At 42.1% G+C, this 19,972-nt stretch overlaps 2 protein-coding genes across 6 annotated transcripts in view; one reads left to right on the top strand and one right to left on the bottom strand.

Annotated features, from left to right (window-relative positions):
- Window positions 1-5,663, bottom strand: part of RNF115 (ring finger protein 115) — a 73,601-nt gene extending 67,938 nt beyond the window's left edge. Inside the window, exon 1 of the mRNA XM_023641318.2 lies at window positions 5,321-5,663. Coding sequence (XP_023497086.1) covers window positions 5,321-5,422 — 102 coding nt within the window. The 5' untranslated portion in view covers window positions 5,423-5,663. The remainder of the gene's footprint in view (window positions 1-5,320) is intronic.
- On the top strand, window positions 4,713-18,803 carry POLR3C (RNA polymerase III subunit C). Of its 5 annotated transcripts, none has more exons than XM_023641309.2 (15): window positions 4,713-5,200; window positions 6,963-7,129; window positions 7,671-7,926; window positions 8,037-8,222; window positions 9,289-9,377; window positions 12,628-12,732; window positions 12,863-12,955; window positions 13,883-13,963; window positions 14,210-14,261; window positions 14,887-14,947; window positions 15,400-15,550; window positions 16,276-16,377; window positions 16,506-16,555; window positions 16,984-17,133; window positions 18,634-18,803. In XM_023641309.2, the coding sequence occupies exons 1-15, from the start codon at window positions 5,101-5,103 to the stop codon at window positions 18,713-18,715; spliced, it is 1,725 nt and encodes a 574-aa protein (XP_023497077.1). In that variant the 5' UTR covers window positions 4,713-5,100; the 3' UTR covers window positions 18,716-18,803. The 5 variants fall into 5 exon arrangements, with proteins under 5 accessions (XP_023497077.1, XP_070124486.1, XP_023497078.1 ...); XM_070268385.1 differs by lacking the exon at window positions 18,634-18,803 and adding an exon at window positions 17,254-17,959 and having other exon boundaries at window positions 4,737-5,200; XM_023641310.2 differs by lacking the exon at window positions 4,713-5,200 and adding an exon at window positions 5,325-6,194.
- Window positions 18,804-19,972: the final 1,169 nt, after the last annotated feature.

Below are 19,972 nucleotides of genomic sequence, written 5' to 3'. Positions count from 1 at the left end.
ACCCTCCCCCAGTTGTCACAACCAAAAATGTCTACAGACATTGTGAAATGTCCTCCTGGGGAGCAAAATTACTCCTGGCTGAGAACCACTGCTCTATACTATCTCCTTTATGGCTCATTATTAAGCTGTGGAGAGATGAAAAAGAAGTTGGCATCCACAGGTTTCTTATTCTTAGACCCGTTCTAATTTGACTATAGAGAATAAAAAGCAATCCACACCTTCTTTCCTCTTCTAATAAGATGGCTGTCTGAAAGACTTTAGCATCTTCTCCCTGAACATAAGTAAAGGTCATAAAAAGCCAACTAAACATAAAGAAACACAGTGTTAGCATCCAATTGGTACTTCCCCCCAAAATACAAGGAATTTCGTCTGCAGTGAGTTTAATTTTAAGACTTTATTCTTCCTCATACTGAAAAAGTCCCACAGATTTCCCCAATATATACATGTTGATTTATCAGTAGAATTTTAAGACCAGAACTAGCCTTCCACCCATAAGAATATATATTTCTTATTTCTAGATCCTCACAGGGAGTATATTTACTGACACTGTATGTTCACACTTCATGTGGAGCACCTGCATTTTGTACCACTGAGCCTTTTAGATAAGGATCTCACAGCACTAAAGCCACTACTTTCTAAATTAATTATTGGGTATTCAATATGTCATATCACTTACTCATTCAAGAAATATTTAATAAGTAACTGCTATACAGCACCAGATAGATGCTAAATAATCAAGGAGACTTTTCAGCCACTAAGTCACCAGTAGCAGAATTTAAGATAATCTAATAATTAAAACCTCTCACCCCCAGCTCAAATCACTGAATTCCTTGCCCCAGTTCAACAACACTACTAACACTACTTAGACACCGCTCTGGGATCTTTCTGGGAGTCATGCAACTTAAAAAGCAAGGTCAGTGAGCTTAGAGTTTTAAGAGTCACAAAGTCTTTAAGAAATCTACTTTTAGGGGCTGGCCCAGTGGTGCAGTGGTTAAGTGCGCACATTCTGCTTTGGCGGCCCAGGGTTGGCCGGTTCAAATCCAGGTACTAACAATGGCACCACTTGGCAAGCCATGCTGTGGTAGGCATCCCACATAGAAAAGTAGACGAAGATGGGCACAGATGTTAGCTCAGGGCCAGTCTTCCTCAGCAAAAAGAGGATTGGTGGCAGATGTCAGCTCAGGGCTAGTCTTCCTCAAAAAAAATAACAAAAGAAATAAAGAAATCTACTGTTTAGCTACTCTTACATTAGGGTCATTAGAAAGTTTTCCTGTATTAGAGCCAATACAAGTACAGCAAATGATAATGACTTGTGGAGCACCTGGTAAAGAGCCAAACTAGATAAACATTACTTATTGATAAGGATGACATTTTATTAGATCAAAGAAGGTGATAAAATAAGGAGATGAGAGAGAAAGAGAAGTCCGCTAGTTCCTTCAAGCAGAGCCTCAGAGGGGAGCAACACACTGGTAGTCCTTAATTAGACAGGTCTCTTGTCTGGATTTGAGTACTCTGATCTCCATAAAACACTTAAGAACCATCCGAGTCTCAGTGATACCAAAAGTAGTTTACGCTGCATATGATTTATCTCACCTGCTTAATGATGACTCTACCAGACTCCACCTCATAAAGTAATATACCCTGGCCTTGATTTAAAAGACACAGAATGACACCTTTACACTCCATAACACAGCCCTCTGTGGTACTACCCAGTCATTCCTCAATGTAGCACAGTTAACTCCATCAGTCTTGACTTCACGTTGTCTCTCAATAGGATAGTCAGGTGACGTAAAAGCTTCTGCTGCTATGAAAATAACTTTAAGTTACTTAAGTATTTCTTCTATCATCTCATGACCAAAAAATATACTATGCCATTTTACCTAATCATACATAAACTTGAATCTCTGGGATTTCAGACCATATAATCAAAATCTCTTATTTTAAAGCCCAAGTTTAGTAGTCACTAAATTTTACTAAAATTAATTTCATTGTAAATAGAAAAACACTCTCAATAAGAGAAAGTAATTTATAAATCGATATCCACTTCTAGAATACAGACTCTTTTTTGAAGCCTAACAGGTAACAGCACCACTGAATAATATATTTTAATTTTAAAATTCCCCTATGGCTTCCCCTCATTTTCTTAATATCTACTTTCTAAATGAAACTTTTGTTCTCTTATCTGGGGGGATCCAAACCAAAGACACACAAAGCTAGGATGAATAGATGAGGATTAGCAATAAGGAGTGTTATTTCACCGAATTAATTCAACGAAATGTGGCTTAACCTATATAGCATTACACATATTTCAATTTCTCTCAGAAATTATAGCCAAAACTATTTCTTCTGATACAGACACTGAAGTTAACTGGGTCTGTGAATCTTTCAGACTAGCAGGACTGACAAGACAAATGATAAAACCTAAGAGTAGTTTCAGGGCTGAATATTGGGTAAACTATTGCTATTGCCTGCACACACTTCCAAATGTATCAAGAAGTGCTATATCCTAGAGACTGGGGAAGGACACAAAGCAAGAGTTGTGAAAACCTTGCAACCTGGTCCCCCTGAACACAATCATAACTCTGCTATGTGGTGAATAAACTGGCAAGCGATGACATGGCTCTGAAGCAGTCCTTCCCACTATTTGGGTGAAGGAACCTACCCAACAACAGCTCATTAAAAGCTGACGTAAAACTCAATACGCAGCCTCAGGTGTTCACAGAGGACAGCACTCAAGGGTGATGGTTCTTATGATCCATTAAGTCAAAACAAAGAAAAACTTCATTCACAATAAGCTGACTCTAGCTATCCTCAGAAACACATCCAGGTTTCCCATAACGTTCGTCCAGTTGAAGAAACAATGCATGCCTAATATATGCTGAGTAATTATAGTGAAGGAATCTCAAATTTATATAAAAAATTTTTTAAAAACTTTTCAATCTTGTCCTATATATATATGAAAATCATACTACTGACTTAGCAGCGTTTGACTTGGTTTTCCAGTAGCAGAGACAGATTGGCATTGAACCAGCCACTTACTCAGCTCGTCATTCTTACTACCAACATTTTCAAGATAACAGTCTGGGGTTAAGGATATAGAATGGCCATGAAACTCACTGGCTCACCTACAAATCAAAACTAAACCCGTGACCACACTGTACCTTTTCCTAAAAATGCATAACAATGACAATTTACTAAATATTTCTCCCTTCTTCCTCAACTCAGTCTTCCTTTTCTACCTGAGTCTATGCTATCCTCCTCAATCTGAATTCCACCTATGTTGCAGAACTCAATTCATCTCTCACTCTCTCCCTGACCTCATCAATGTTACCATATCCCCCCTCTCTGAATTCAAAAGCACATATTATCCAGCCTCATTCACCTTACACTGTTACTTTTTCCATGTTTGTCTTGTCTTTCCAACAAAACTGTGAGGTCCTTAAGGGCAGGAACCACATATTCCTCAGAATTGCTGCCAGAGCATCCAGAGGAGAGCCTTGCATGTATGTATAAGTACTCAATTACATTTAATTGTGTTAGGCCTCAATTTACAAATCAGGCATTATGGACAACAAATCAGCCTAAAAAGATCAATAACTTCTTCTCCAGCTATCAAACCAAGGCTTAGAAAAACACCCAAAAAGTCTTTCAAATTATCCCTTTTCAAGAGCACTTTGAAGTGAGGACTTAAGCGGTAAAAAGAAAAGTTATAAGTTGTGGAAAGTTAGACTGTTTTCTCACTCTTTAAGGCAAGGAGGGAACAGCGACTTAATCAGAAGAGCACACAATGTTCAACAAGGCATCGCATTCAACAACTTGTCACAGGTCACACACATACTGGCTGAATTCCAGACTCCCTCTCTGTGGGGAGAGTGAGTTCTGGAGGCTCCGATGTCCACTGGAAAAAAAAAAAAAAAAACAAGGCACCTGCTCTTCCCAGCACTGAAATATGGCAAAAAGCACACAAACACAGCCAAATTAGCAAGCAAAAACTAAGCGCCCTGTGGATGAAACTATGAGTACAAAATTGGAGGTAGGGCAAATAGAAAGAAAAGAAAATGTTATAAAAGCCTGTAAAAAGGACAACTTTGAGGTGAAAAGGCTCAAAATATCCATTAGGCACTTATTCACACAACTCCATTTGTGTGTCTAAGAAATAAGATATAGACACACACTTTAGTAGGCTCTCTCTCTCATAGTTTACCTGAGACAGTCTAAGTATAGAGCTAAGTTATTATGAAGCTACCTTGGCAAGATTGAACCTGATTACTTCCAAGGAAAAGAACAACCATAACTAATTTTAAAGATGGGTGGCCAAAAGTAGGATTACCGTTCACCCCAGTGGGTCTCCCTGCAGCAGTTATAACCCAACACAAAACAGCGTCTGGGTTTGGGGTGCTGTAGCTGGCTAGCACGCTGCAGAAGTGCTTTCTTCACAACTACAGGACTACCTGTCTAGGGGCTACCAGACAATCTGGCAGAAACTGGTGAAAACCATTTTATGTCAGAGGATGCAGTCCCCAGCATTGTGTCCTGGATCTTTTTATTAAGCGATGAGACAAAATGGGGGAGGGCGGCGGGGAAGGGAGGTGGTGCTAAAGACGCTGGCAGCATGACAACAAAAATAACCAAGTTGAAACAATATGTCCCGCCTTCTTCCTAAAGCCATTTCCTTCAATAGTGATAGGGAGGCAGGCAGCCTGCAAGTCATTATACACTGCCGTTTTCACTTTCACAAGAACCCTGGAAACCAGTGAAGAGCAAAATCCCCTCTCTGCCCCAGTTTACCTTCCAACCCTCTCTCTTTCGTGCTTTCTTCCTTCCTTCCCTACAGACAACCGAACAGCGACAATTCTCAGCAATCCGCTATTTTGCTTCACTGAGGATGGGGGAGGGGGAGGATCTAGTGAAAAGTGGAAAAGCAAATAGAGAAGCAACAGCGGAAAGAGTATCGAGTAGGGGAAAGAGAGGTCATAGTGAGGAGACAGGGTGAAGAAGAGTGTAAGAAAATCGAGGGGAGAGTCATCGGAGGAGAACTTGCTAAGGAAAACAAACAGATGGAGGGGGGCAGGTAATGAGGGGAGAGGGAGCGAGGGGCAGATGGAGCAACCGAGGGGGAAAACAGGCTGGACGGAAGTTACGGAGCCAGGGCCGGGACGCCCGGGCTTTGGGGCCAGCGACCGGAGACCAAGAGTAGCAGGTATGTGGGAGACCGATGTCAGGGGAATCAAGGCTGTGCGGGAAGCTGAGGACCCATTCCAGGACACCGGGGCGAGGAATCCACGCCGATGCCCCGGCGCAGATGACACGGGGCTCTTACCGGCAGTTTGGGGCTGACCTCGCCCTTGCAAAAGTGGCAGAAAAACCGGTGCGCGGCGACAGCGGCGCCTGCGCCCGCCCCGGCCGCCGAAGCCTCCGCCATTTTTCTCTTCCGCCGCAGCTGGCCGAGAGGGCAGCGGCCCGTCCCTCGCCAGGCCGCTACCTCCCGGCTGCGGTCGCCGCCTCTGCCGCCTCTGCCGCCGCCGCCGCCGCCGCCGCCGCTTCCTCAGTGGGGCCGGCCGCTCCGGAGCCCGCGTCGGTCACGTGAGTCCGCCGGGCCCAGAAAGGCTGCGGCGCCGACTGCGACCCTAAGGCCCGCCTCCCAGCACCAAAGAGGCGCAGGCAAGAGAGTCCGCCCTCCGGCTCCTCAAACAGCCCCTCGCCGGTCCTCCAACCTTCCAGCGAGAAGAAAGAAAGAGCGCCCCCGGAAACCACCGAAACTCTAAGGGTAGAGCGGTACACATTTTTCCGTTTTCTCGGTGATCCTCGGTGTCCATCCTCCCGCGAGAAAGGGCCGTGGGCTCCCCCTCTGCCTGGGCGGCTAGCAGGAGCCCCGCGAAGCCGCCGGCCTTGGGGACTCGGCGGCGTTACACTGCATTGACCCGGAGGTTAGTAGAAACTGGTGTCTGAACGAGGCGGCCCTGTCTCTGGATCAAGGGACCAAGTCCGGAACCGGAACCTGCGTGAAGGGAGTGAAGAGCCAGGAGCCAAGATCCTTGGAAATCCTTTTCGATGATGGCAAAGGGTCTGGGGATGCTTCCCCAAAGACATGTGGATGGGGATGCTGAGGCTGAGAGACAAAGACTTGGCTTCTGAGGAATTCAGAGAAACAAATGAACAAACCAATGTTTGGTAGCACTTGGGATGATAAGGAAGTAATTATATAGTCAACTAGATCTGTTTGTGTCTACTTTGTCGAGTAGAAATGTCAAAATTAAATACTGCCCTGCAAACAACATACTTCATCTCCTATTTGAAACACCCTGTTGAGAAGCTCTCCTGTACCTCTTAATTTCTTTTCCTAAATTGTCATTTCCTTTATGGACTGGGAATGACACGGCCTGTTCACTCCCAGTGGGCTGTGAACAGTGGCCTTAGTTCTTCCAAACAATGAAGTGTAGAATCTAAAATCTGTGACAGATCGCTAAACCATCTCCACCCAATCTTTAAAAAAATTAGACATAACTCCGTAAAGATAAATTTGGTGTATAGTCTTTTTTCTATACATACATGTTTTTCTTTTTTTTTCACAATAATTGAATTTTCCTCAACATTTTCCGTTATAACCCGCATCTTTCACTTAATGAACAATTTTCTATGGTAATATATATATTTCATTTTAAATGGCATAGTATTCCATCGTATGGGTATACCATAATTTACTGAATTAATTCCTTATTGCTAGAAATTAGGTTGTTTCTAGTATATCAGTATTCTAAAGAGAACTACAGTGACATATTTTTATTATTTCCTTGGAACACAGTATTCAAAATGAAATTATTAGGTCGAAGGTATGCAAGATTTTAAGGCTTTCGATATGTAATGCCAATTTGCCCTCCAGAAAGTACATGAATTAACACTCACCAGCTGTGCTCCCAACATAAAAAGAAACTTTCTATCATACGATCTTTTTTTTCTCTTAGCTCTGAGACTGCTCAGTACAATGACTCAAGCAGAAATTAAACTGTGTTCTTTGTTGCTGCAAGAGCATTTTGGAGAGATTGTAGAAAAAATTGGAGTCCACCTAATCAGAACTGGCAGCCAGCCACTAAGAGTAATTGCCCATGACACAGGAACATCACTGGATCAGGTATGTTTGGATGACGTTAATTTGCTTTCATTTCATTAATTTCTTTTACCTACCTTTGAATATTGTTACTTCCCACCCCACAAAATGGAAAAGGGAGAAAGCCTGCCCTTAGGACCAGAACAGTGTTATTTGGGGGGAAAGAGGATGAGACGTAGGCCCCAAGGTTCTGCTTCTCAGAGCATTCTAGGTTCATCATGGCTTCTTAGACAAATCTTTGCTCTTCCTATGCCATACCTCATTTATTTGTATTGAGTCTATTAATCTCAGTACTACTTTTAAGGAATGAGAATAATAGAGGGGAAGTAAACTGTACTTTGGAAGATAAAGATCAGAGGAAATATGAGCATCATAGCAAGGAATCTTCCTGATTTCTTCCATTGAGATGTGATTCTTATTAGCTATTCCAATGGAGGGAGAGAAGCAGCACAGAGATTCGTATCTAGCCATCTCCTGATGCTTAGTAAACTGTTGGACAAAAATTGCCAGCAATAATGAGCAGTGGCTTCAGATCTTTCCTCTCTTTCTTTTGGGTCCTATCTAGGTAAAAAAAGCCCTTTGTGTCCTCATCCAACATAACCTGGTGATATATCAAGTGCACAAACGTGGTGTGGTGGAGTATGAAGCCCAGTGCAGCCGGGTGTTGCGTATGCTTCGGTATCCCCGGTACATCTATACTGCCAAGACACTGTACAGTGACACTGGGGAGCTGATTGTTGAGGAGCTACTGTTGAATGGCAAAATGACAATGTCAGCTGTTGTGAAGAAAGTGGCAGACCGGCTCACAGAGACTATGGAGGGTCAGTACTGTATCCACTGCTGTTAGCAAAAGCATAGATTGGCTGGCTGCAGGAGTGGACCCTCAGTGATCTTAGGCCATCTTACCTGCCTCTTTCCTCCTGTTGTACAGATGGCAAGACCATGGACTATGCTGAGGTGTCAAACACATTTGTGCGACTAGCAGACACACACTTCGTGCAGCGCTGCCCCTTCGTGCCTGCCACTGAGAATTCAGACCCTGGGCCACCGCCACCTGCCCCCACTCTTGTCATCAATGAAAAGGACATGTACCTGGTTCCTAAACTGAGCTTGATAGGTAAGGAATTTTGAGCCCTGGACTGTGACTTGACCTAATTGTCGATTCTTCCTCAGTGACTGTTGAATGAGTCAATCAATTGAGCTGTTAGCAAGGATTTACTCTGTGCCAGATACTGTGGTGTAAAATGATTAAAAAAAACCTCAGTCTCTGCCCTTGTGGGACTTAAGTCCAGTATAGGAGACTTACATTAATCAAATAACCACATAGATATATAACTAAAAACTGTGATACGTACTATGAAGGAAAACTATGAGGTATTATGAACATATATAACGCGACCAGATTTATCTGGGGGTTTCAGGTACATGCTTCTTTGAAAGTGTGGCATTTGAGCTAAGATTTAAAGCAGAAGTAGGAACCAACCAGTGAGGTAAAGTATGAAGAGGTACAGAGGATAAGCATTTTTTAGCAAAGGAAATAGTATGTAGTGAGAAAAAAAAATAGGATATTTGAGGAAGTAAAAGAAGGTCAGTATAGTTAAAGCACGGTGAGCAAAGGAAAGCGAGCCATGAGGTAAGGTTAGGGAGACAGGCTGGGGCGAGATCAAATAAGGCCTTGTAGAGCATCTGTTCTTTATCCTCAAGGCAAAGGAAAACCACTAAAGGATTTTAAAGGAAGTAACATGATCTAATTTGCATTTTTAAAAGATTTTTCTTTCTGAAGAAAGGATGGGGCAAAGGTAAATGTAGACAAACCAGTGAAAAATTAGCTATAGAAGGGGCGAGAGAGACGGAGGTATCAGGAATGACATCTGCGTGACTGACTTGCATATGTGGGAGGATGATGGTGCCATTCACTGTGAAAGGAAGCATTGGAGCATGAGCAGTTTAAGGGAGAAAGACTGACTTTCTTTTTGAACGTGTTGATTTTCAGATGACTTCATCATTAATTTCTTTGTAGCTCTTCAGTCTCCTCAGCAACTCTAACCTAGAGGCAGCTATGGATGTCTTTGGGATGGAGAGACTATTCAGTCTCATAGGAGAGACTATTCAGCTCTTATATTCAGTGATTTCCTGTCATCATGTGAGGTGTAGCCTAACTGTTCAGCTGTTTTATTTGGCAGGGAAAGGTAAAAGGAGGAGATCATCTGACGAAGATGCTACCGGAGAGCCCAAGGCCAAGAGACCAAAACATACAGCAGATAACAAAGAGGTAATCGGGCTTCTTGATTAGGAGTCACCCTGATGAAAGCCAGAAAGAGGATTAAGATCACAAGCCCTGAGAGAGCTTAAAGGTTCCTGGATTGAAAAGTAGTAGGATTATGAGCTTCATTAAATATTGGCCAGGAATAGACTAACAAAGAGTGAATTGCTGTCCCCCTTCCTAGGCTTAACTTACTGCAGTCATTGGACAGAGGTAACATCTTATACAAAAAAAGGGCCTAGAAAAAGTTTAAGTCATTCAGTATGGCTGAGACCACCATAGAGACCCATGGTGGCCAGTGGTGACAAATGAGTCTAGAAAAATATATACAGGCCTGAGCTCTTATATTCAAATGCCTTCTCAGCATCTCTGTGAAGATATTAATAAGCACCTCAAAATTAGTATGGCCAAAACAGAATAATTTCCACCTCTCAAATATCTACTCCCTGCTAAGCTTTTCTCATCTGACTGAAGGACACCACCCAGGCCAGCCACATAGGACACCACCATTTGCTTAGGCCAAAATCCTGGGGCTGGCCCGGTGGCGCAGCAGTTATGTTCGCCCATTCCGCTTCTCAGCGGCCCGGGTTTCGCTGGTTCAGATCCCAGGTGCGGACATGGCACCACTTGGCAAGCCCTGCTGTGGTGGGCGTCCCGCATATAAAGTAGAGGAAGATGGGCACGGATGCTAGCTCAGGGCCAGGCTTCCTCAGCAAAAAGAGGAGGACTGGCAGTAGTTAGCTCAGGGCTAGTCTTCCTCAAAAAAAAAAAAATCCTAGGAACCATCCAATCTCACAGTAAAACCTGTCAGCCCAATTTCCAAAATGACCTCAAATCCCACTATTTCTCACCTCTTCCACTATCACCCTAGTCTGAACCACTGTCATGTCTAGTCAACACTTTGCCACCACTCTCCTAAATGGTCTAACTGCATTCTTATCTTCTTAAGAGCCAAAATTACTTTCTCAGTTGTTTTTTCAAAAAATCCCAACACATCACTGATTTAGACTCCTTTAATAACTTCCCATTACTCTTAGAAGAAACCCAAACCCTTACTATGGATTATTAAGCCTTACATGAGCTGATTTTAACGTGATCTGCTGGAGACAAGGCTCTCCAACCTCAGCTCTTTCCACTCTCCCTTTTGTTCACTATGTTCCAGCTTTTATCTTTCTTTTTGTGCCTCAAACATGTCCTATTCTTTCCAGTCTTCAGGCTTCTGTCCTTAGTGAACAATTCCTTCTGCTTCAAATGCTTTCCCCTCAGATGTTCATGTAGTTGCCTTGTTTTGATCACTGAGATCTCAGCTCAAATGCTATTTTCTTAGAGCTCACTCACCATTGCCCACCCTCTGCTCCAGTCTCTACATTTTCCCATTTCATCTTCAGAGCATTTATAAGTAGCTGAAATTATTTATTTGTATACTTGTTTGTCTTTGTACTCTCAGTAGAGTATAAACTCCTTGAGGGCAGTATCTTGTACCTGAAATATAGCAAGACATCAATAAGTATTTCTTGATTGACTAAGAGGTTAGGACTTTATCCTGAAGGCAAGGGGGAGTCATTGATGGAATTTTAGGCAGGGGAATGAAGTGGCTCAGATTTCCATTTTAGAAAGATTACTATAGTACAATGCTTCATAACTTGTACAATTCCATGGATAGATTTCAGAGGGTCCACCTCTAATTGTGCGATGTGCATTTTTCTTTAGAGCACTCTATAGCTTTCTTCAGATTCTTCAAGAGAACTTGTGACCCAAAAAGATAAAGAAGCACTGCTCTATGAGAAATGGGGAGAGCAATACAAAAGGAACAAGATTAAAAGCAGAAAACCCAGTTACCCTTTTTATAGCACCCACTTTATTAAAAAGAAAAATGAAAACCAGTTAGAAGGCTATTTTAGTAATCCAGGTGAGCCATGATTAGAGCCTGAAATAAGATAATGACAGGATAAAAAAAGTAGACATCTGATAAATACAAAAAGAATAGATAGAACTTGGTATTTGGATGGTAGATGAGGGAGAGCAAGCGGTTAGGGATCATACTCAAGTTTCTAGCTTAAGAAATCTGGTTGGTTATAGTGTAGTTAGCTGAAAACCTTTAAAAAGAACAATTTGGGGGAACAGGTGGAAGTGTCAAATAGGTAGTTGAGTCTATGCATCTGGAGCTTAATAGAGAGTTCTGGAATTAAGTAATAGATTTGGAAGTGAATCAATAGTTAAAGCCTTGAGAGCAGATAAAATCACCTAGGTAGAATATGTAGAATAAAAAGAAAAGAGGCTATGGACAGAACCCTAAGGAACACCAGTTTTTATAGGTGGGATCTGGAAAAGGAATCTGTGGAGACTGAGGAAGGGTAGGCAGAATGGTTAGAAGGAACAGCAAGAAAGAATGGTGTCATAAAATCCAAAGGGCCACATTGAGTTAAGAAGGAGAAAATGTCCAACCATGTCATACGCTTCAGAAAGATCAAATAAGATCAGAACTGGAAAATATTCTTTGAACTTAGCAATAAGGAGATCCCCAGGGACCTTGGCATTTCAGTATAATGGTGGAAATGGACTGAGTAAATCTGTGGATGGAGGAACAGCTGGGATCGCCAACTCTGAGAAGCTCAGCTATGACAGAAAGGAAAAGGAGTGAAGGCATAGGGTTGAAGGAGAATTCTTTTAGAGTAGAAGAGATTTGGACAAAGTAAAGGCTGATGGGAAGAAGGTAGTAAAGAAAGAGAGACTGAAGATTTAGAAGTGGAGTGAAAATTGATTGAGCTGGGTCCCTGAGAATGCAGGAGAGGGTGAGATCGAGCACACCAGGATGGGCATTAACCCTAGGTAAAAGGAGGAACATTTTCCATTGTGATAAAATTGGATAAAAATACAAATTTTAAAATAAGTAAGAAATGTGGTGGGGATGTGTGCACAAAGTTGAATGAGTTCTGGCATAATGGCTCCTATTTTCTCTCTGAAATAAGAGGCAAGGTCATTGGCTGAGAGTGAGAAGGGCTGGGTAAGTGGGAGATTTGAGGATACTGGCGGAGTTAAAAATCAGAGAGAAAGATCAGAGGTAAGCTTAGAGTTTGAAGCTGGGGATTGTGAATTTGTCCTTGTCAGGGCACTGATCCACGTGACTGAATGATTTTTCTCCAACCAATTTAGCTGCTACTGTATAGGAAAAAAAATGGTGAACAGTGAAATACAAGCTCCTCACCAGAAAACAATACTGTGTCTAAATGTTTCTGTCTAATCCTTTTCTCCTCCTCAGCCCATTCCAGATGATGGGATTTATTGGCAGGCCAACCTTGACAGATTCCACCAGCACTTCCGTGACCAAGGCATTGTCAGTGCAGTTGCCAATAGGATGGACCAGGTAATATCTAAGTGGGTGGGACAGTGGCCATAGGAACATTCACTTATTTGCCAGATGTGGCCATTGGCGTATAGCCAGAGCCAGCGCAGCAAGAGTGAATTCTGAATTCCAGTTCACTTTTCAAACCCAGACCAGCAGCGAGATTGTGCGGACCATGCTCCGGATGAGTGAGATTACCACTCCCTCCAATGCCCCCTTCACCCAGCCATTGTCTTCCAATGAGGTGAGTTTCAAGTTTTTGTACTAGTTTTCTGACAAGACTCTTGGATATTAGAACCTATTTTGGGACCGGCCCAGTGGCGCAGCAGTTAAATGTGCACGTTCTGCTTTGGTGGTCTGGGGTCCACCGGTTCGGATCCTGGGTGCGGACATGGCACTGCTCATCAGGCCATGCTGTGGCACGCGTCCCACATATAAAGTAGAGGAAGATGGGCATGGATGTTAGCTCAGGGCCAGTCTTCCTCAGCAAAAACAGGAGGATTGGCAGGTGTTAGCTCAGGGCTGAGCTTCCTCAAAAAAAAACAAAAAAGAACCTAATTATTATACATAGAGCCTGAGATTAGGTTGAGGTCTGAGCCTTGAAACAGTTTTTGTTGTTTGAGGTGGGATGCGGATTATCTGTAGGTGGTAGGTACTGAAATATGTGGTCTCTTAGGATCCAGCCTTTAAAAACCTAAACCAATCCCTTAGAGTATAAGCTATTTTCCTAATTGTTCTAAGAATCCACTATTTGGAATCTGACAGCCTTGGTGCTCAGGACATTATTTGGCCCCTTTTTTTTTTCTTTTTGAGGAAGATTAGCCCTGAGCTCACATCTGCTGCCAATCCTCCTCTTTTTGCTGAGGAAGACTGGCCCTGAGCTAACATCCATGCCCATCTTCCTCTAGTTTATATGTGGGATGCCTACCACAGCATGGCTTGACAAGCCGTGCCATGTCCACACCCAGGATCCGAACCGGCGAACCCTGGGCCACCAAGAAGCGGAACGTGCGAACTTAACTGCTGCACCACCGGGCCGGCCCCCACGATGCTGCTATATTTTTGGACATTTTTATACCTGTGATATCTAAAATTAAAACATATTTATTTCAGTAATGTCAGCAATTCTAAGATCCCAAACCCATTTTCACTGTCTCTTTTTGCTCCATAGATCTTCAGATCCTTGCCTGTTGGCTATAACATCTCTAAGCAGGTTCTTGATCAGTATCTCACTCTGCTGGCAGATGATCCAGTAAGTCTGTTTTTGCTTTTTTTTCTTTTCCTTTTTTCTGCTGTGGTTATTATTTCTTTCTGCCACTGATACCTGGTAACATTCTCCTGTAGCCTCATTCTCTACGTAGCCAGCTCAGACAATTTCTCTACCATCATCTGATAGGAGGGCTACCTGCTGCAGACTCTTGGCCAGATTTGCTCCTTTGGAAACAGAATCACTGAACTTTCCATTCAGTTAACACTCTCTCTCTCTCTTTTTTAATAGCTTGAGTTTGTTGGAAAGTCTGGCGACAGTGGTGGAGGAATGTATGTCATCAGTATCCTTACCAGTTATTTCCTTACAGTTAGGCGGCCTTAATTATGAAACAGAATAGTGACTTATAAAAGAAAAGATTTTATAACATTTAGTGTACTAAATAAGTTAGAAAATTGAACCAATACATTGATTATAAAGAAGGAAAAAAAACTTTTAATTAATCAAATTTTAGTTAAGCAAAATCTTGACTTAAATACCCTAGTTAGTTAAGATTTTGAAATACTTACCATAAATGAGGCCAATGTGAAAAACAAAATAGTATTTAAATTTTAAATTAGAGACTTAGGAATAAAACTAAGATCACAGGGGCCAGCCCCATGGCCAAGTGGTTAAGTTCACGCGCTCCACTTCAGTGGCCCAGGGCTCACCAGTTCGGATCCTGGGCGCGGACATACACACCACTCACCAAGCCATGCTGTGGCAGCATTCCATGTAGAGGAACTAGAATGACTTACAACTAGGATATACAACCATGTACTGGGGCTTTAGGGAGAAAAAAAAGAGAAAGATTGGCAACAGATGTTAGTTCAGGGCCAATCTTCCTCACCAAATCATTAAAAAAAAAAACTAAGATCACAATGACCAGGCCAAAACATTACTGAGTGACCTTAATCCTCTACATAAAGACCTGCATAAGGCTCTAGGATCCCTAGCCACAGCCACTCTGGAGTCTGTCGTACAGGAGAGGTAAGGGGGTCACCCTGAGTGGGGTTGGAGTCAGACACTTCCTTTCCATGCCCCATTTGAACAAGTACTTTGATCATTATATAAGCAACCAGTATAGGCACATCTTGGCATATCTTGCCCCATTTTTCCACTAGACTGCTATGGATCCCATCTACTACTACTCTTCACCCTTAATACACTACTGCTTAATTCCCAATTATGTAATTAACCTGCTTTCCTAAAGTTTTTACATACAAATGCAGGAACTGAAGCAATCAAGTGCGTCAGCAGTTGGAGACTACCTTATGATTAGCAGTACCATCATCAGTCTGTGGAATTGTGAAAGAATTCTCTGATCCCTATTCCTCTCTGGCCCTGGCTCCACACCTGGAAATGGAGCAACCACCATCTGTGATCAAGAGCTAAAGCTAATCTATGTTGGCATGTCATTTGCTTTCTTCATTCCTTTCCAGATTTGGGTCTCGCTGTGCCAGAATATTCCGTTTAGTTTTGCAAAAGAAACACCTGGAGCAGAAGCAGGTAGAAGACTTTGCAATGATTCCAGCAAAGGAGGCAAAGGATATGCTTTATAAGATGCTCTCAGAAAATTTCATATCACTCCAGGTAACCAATGCTGTAATAATCGCCAGTCAAGCTAGAAACTCCTGAGACAAACATCCTGAACCCCAAGCAAACTCTGTATCCATCTCTGAGACAAAGAAAGAGATTAACAAAGACCTAGCAGTTGACGGATAATCATAGAGCTTTAACTAGCCTAGTAAAGAAGGGGGCACAGCCAAGAAGTCACCCCAGAATCACCCTACCCTTTTTTCTTTAGTTCCTAGTCCCTGTGATTTGTCCTTTCCTTGAGCCTTAAATTTATGATAGATTAAATGTATCAACAGCATCTAATGGGTCCTTGCTAGGTGCAGAGCCACATAGTATACCCTATGAAAAAATAGAATGTATTTTGGAGTCAGAAGCACAACTCTGCCTCTTACCCAGTTACATTGAGCAAATTACCCACCGTCATTTTTATATCTATAAAGTGATGATGGCTGGTAGTAATAAAGATAATATGGTTTGTTGTAAAGATCAAATACAATCTACCTGGCTCTTAAGAGTTGCTCAGTAAATGTTAGTTGCCTACTCTTTCTTCCTCACTCAGGATGCTGAAAGTCAAATGGAAAAAACAGGGCAGCCCAGCTCTCCCTGTGGCTGATTATGCCATAAACACAGATGTATAAGTGAAAGAGAGGGCTGAGTAGCTCTGGATGGAACACCTGTTTACTTTGCCAGTTCTAAAGAACAGTATAATTTCTCTTACTTTTCTTTCTGTGGACAAATAGGAAATTCCCAAAACGCCAGACCATGCTCCATCCAGGACCTTCTATTTATATACTGTGAACATCCTGTCAGCTGCCCGAATGTTGCTGCACAGGTGCTACAAGGTAACTCCTGGACCTTCTCCCCATTCCCTCCACACAAACAAGTCTCACCCTCTTGCCCCATTTAGCCATTTTCCCTGAGCTACTTAATAGAACTATGTGCATTTCTTGTCTTTCTTCTCTCCTCTCAGAGCATAGCCAACTTGATAGAAAGGAGGCAATTCGAAACCAAAGAGAATAAGTGAGTAGCATTTTTAGTTGAGTAATTATATTTTTCAAGGTCAAAGGCTTGAGAGGAAATTTCCTATGGAAATGAAAACCAATGGAGACAATAACCAGTCTAGTTGCATTGAATTATTGGCTTAGGTTGGCATAAATCATGCATTAATCTATACTTTTCTAATATACCCCGAGTGAAATAATTTTGTAGATTAAATTTATGAGAAATCTACAAACTGGCACCAAACTTTAAGTGTAAATGAGAGGCAATAAGTTTCAGAAGTGAAGTCACATTTCTAATTTAAGTTTGTAGAAAATGTCCTTAGGGGGTGACATTATCCACCTTGACCAGGACAATGGTGAAGGGGGGGTGGGTTATGCCCCAGGACTAAAGGGTAAAAGAATCTCCAAGGCTAGAGGACATGCCTTAGAGTTGTGTTTGTCTAACAGACGCCTACTAGAAAAGTCTCAGAGGGTAGAAGCCATCATTGCATCCATGCAGGCTACGGGTGCAGAGGAGGCACAGCTACAAGAAATAGAGGAGATGATCACAGCCCCTGAACGCCAGCAACTAGAGACCCTGAAACGTAATGTCAACAAGTAAGCATCAGAAACTTCAAACCCGTGTTTCAAAATACCTTCCAGACAAATCTGCCTCGACTTCCTGCTGCCCCTCCAACTTAACAAGAACAAACCTAAACTCATTATCTTCTTCCCCAGGTCAATTAACAGAATGTAATCCAGCTATTTTCCTAAACTAAGAACTCTGAAGACATCCTCAGCTTCTCTTCCCTCACCACACACACACTCTTGTTCACTAAGGCTGTTGATTTTACTTCAGTAAGTGTCTCAAGTGTGGCCCATTCATCTTGGTCCTCATGCAGGCCTCCATCACCTCTTTCCTAGACCTTTGCAATCACCACCCCTTTCAAACCATCTCTTATAATGCTCTCAAAGTTAGTCTCTATAAAATGATTAATAATTTCACTCTCCTATTTTAAATGCTTTAATGACCCCTTTTATTTACAGTAAAAAAAAAACCAGACTCCTTGGTGTGACTTATAGGGCCTTTCACAATCTCCATAGCAGCCTATCTTTCCGTCTTCATTTCTTTCACTCTTCACCATTGACCTTAATAGGTATTCCTTTGAATCTGTAGATGAATTTGGGGAGTATTGCCATCTTAACAGTATTAAATCTTCCATCCCATGAACAAAGGAGGTCCTTCCATTTATATAGGTCTTCTTTAATTTCTTTCAGTGATGTTTTGTGATTTTCCATATTCAAGTCTTGCACTTCTTTTGTTAAATTTATTCCTAAGTATTTTATTCTTTTTTGATGCCATTTTAATGTTTTCCTCATTTCATTTTTGGATTGTTCATTGCTGGTTTATAGAAATAAAACTGGTTTTTGTGTTTTGATTTTATATCCTGCAACTTTGCAAATTCGTTTATTAGCTCCAGGAGGTTTTTTGTGGATCCTTTGAGATTTTTCTACATATAGAATCATGTCATCTGTGAACAGAAATAGCTTCACTTCTTCCTTTTCAATCTGGATGCCAGGTCTTTTTCTTGCCTAGTTGCCCTGGCTAGAACCACCAGTAAAAGGTTGAGTGGAAGTAAAAAGCAGACATCCTTGTCTTCTTCCTGATCTTAGGCAGAAAGCTTTCAGTCTTTCACTATTAAGTATGAGGTTAGCTGTGCATTTGTCATAGATGGCTTATATCAGTTTGAGGAAGTTCCCTTCTATTCCTAACCATTACACTAAGCCTCTGCCACTCTCAGCTCCTACTTTAAAACACCATAGGTCCTTTTACACCTGTGCCTTTAACATGCGCTATTCTTTCACTTACTTGCAAGTTAGACTGTAACTTCTCCCAGGACAGAGACTATATCTCTTGAATCCTCAGCAATTTCCACAGTGCCTGGCACTTACAAGATGCTCAGTAATGAGAGAATGATGTATTGGTTCTCCTGCTTTCCACCCATTACTCTCAAGGGTAACCAAGCAATTCTCTATGGCCACACCCAGCCCCAGCCTATAATCTGAAATATGCTAATTAATGTTCAGTTGGGCAAATGCTTTCACTTTTTCACTCAGGTTGGATGCCAGTGAGATTCAGGTGGATGAAACCATCTTCCTACTGGAGTCATACATTGAGAGCACTATGAAGAGACAATGATGCAGAAGAAGAGTCTTCCTCAAAAGATCTGGGGGTAGATTAGAAGGAAAAATAAAGGAGGTGCATAGATGCATTCTTTGCAGTGGAATAAGTTGCAGATTTTTGTACTGAAACCCTCTCCCTATCACTACCACTCAGAATACAGCAGAAAGAGTTTGACATTTTGTAAAGTTTGCTGATCCTGTTTTAAACCCTTCACTATATTTTCCCCTCATCAAATCTTAACAGGTGAAAAAACCTTAAATCAATCATCTATCAGATGCATCACTTCCCATCAAGAACAGCCAAGCCTGTATTTGAACATCCCTGGCAACAGAAGAGACTTCTTCCTGAGCAGTTCACTCCATTTTCAAAAGGCTACATACATCTGTTCTTTATTTTGTCAAGCTGTAATCTTACACACACACACACACACTCAATGTAGAGAATGTGAAAGACTACCACAGAGAGAGGATAAAAGCTATTTTCAGGGCCAGCAGGTGGATTGGCCCAAGCAGTCACACTAGAATCTATGGATAGAAGCCACATTTGCCAAGGCCACACTTCTAGCACAGCTGAAATTATGTACGTAAAACACTTAGCACAATGCTTGGCATATGGTAAGCACTCAATAAATCATTGCCTTCCTCTTCCCCATGGTTCCTTACAGTGGCAATCCTAAGTTCCCTCTCTCAATACCATAGATAGATGATTGATCTAGTTGATGTAATTTGTCCCAGTAGCTTCAGTTCATTTAAAGCAGATAGTTTTATAATCTCTTCAGTTTGCTCTCACCAATTAGTTCTAATTCATTAAACATTTGAGTGCCAATTAATTGCCAGCCACTGTACTACATATAATAAACAAAGATAAAAAGATATCTCTGCCTTCAAGCCACTCACCATCATTTCAGGCCTTTGGGATACAAATAAGCCTTGAGCATACAGCCTAGTGGGAGGAGACAACTAAGTACAAGGATGTACTGGGGGGCTAGCATGGAAAAGGGTCAGGCAGGAAAGGGAGCACAGAGAAAGTGACACTTAATCTGTATTTTGAAGGATGAGGATTTGCCAGGTGGAAGAGGAAAATGATCCCAGAGGGAAGCAGAGCCTGGTTCTTGGGGGAACTGCAGATAGGATATGACTAGGAAACAGGGCATAAGACCTGCTAGAATTGAGGCTGGAGAGATAGACAGTAGCAAGCACTGGTGGGTCTTTGCTATGCGGTGCTAAGTATCTCGTCTTATGCTGAGAGCAAGGGGAAGCAAAATGATCAGAT

Source organism: Equus caballus, chromosome 5 (genome assembly GCF_041296265.1).
Source record: "Equus caballus isolate H_3958 breed thoroughbred chromosome 5, TB-T2T, whole genome shotgun sequence".
In the NCBI taxonomy this organism is placed as follows: Eukaryota; Metazoa; Chordata; class Mammalia; order Perissodactyla; family Equidae; genus Equus; species Equus caballus.
This window is presented reverse-complemented; position numbering and strand designations above follow the sequence as displayed.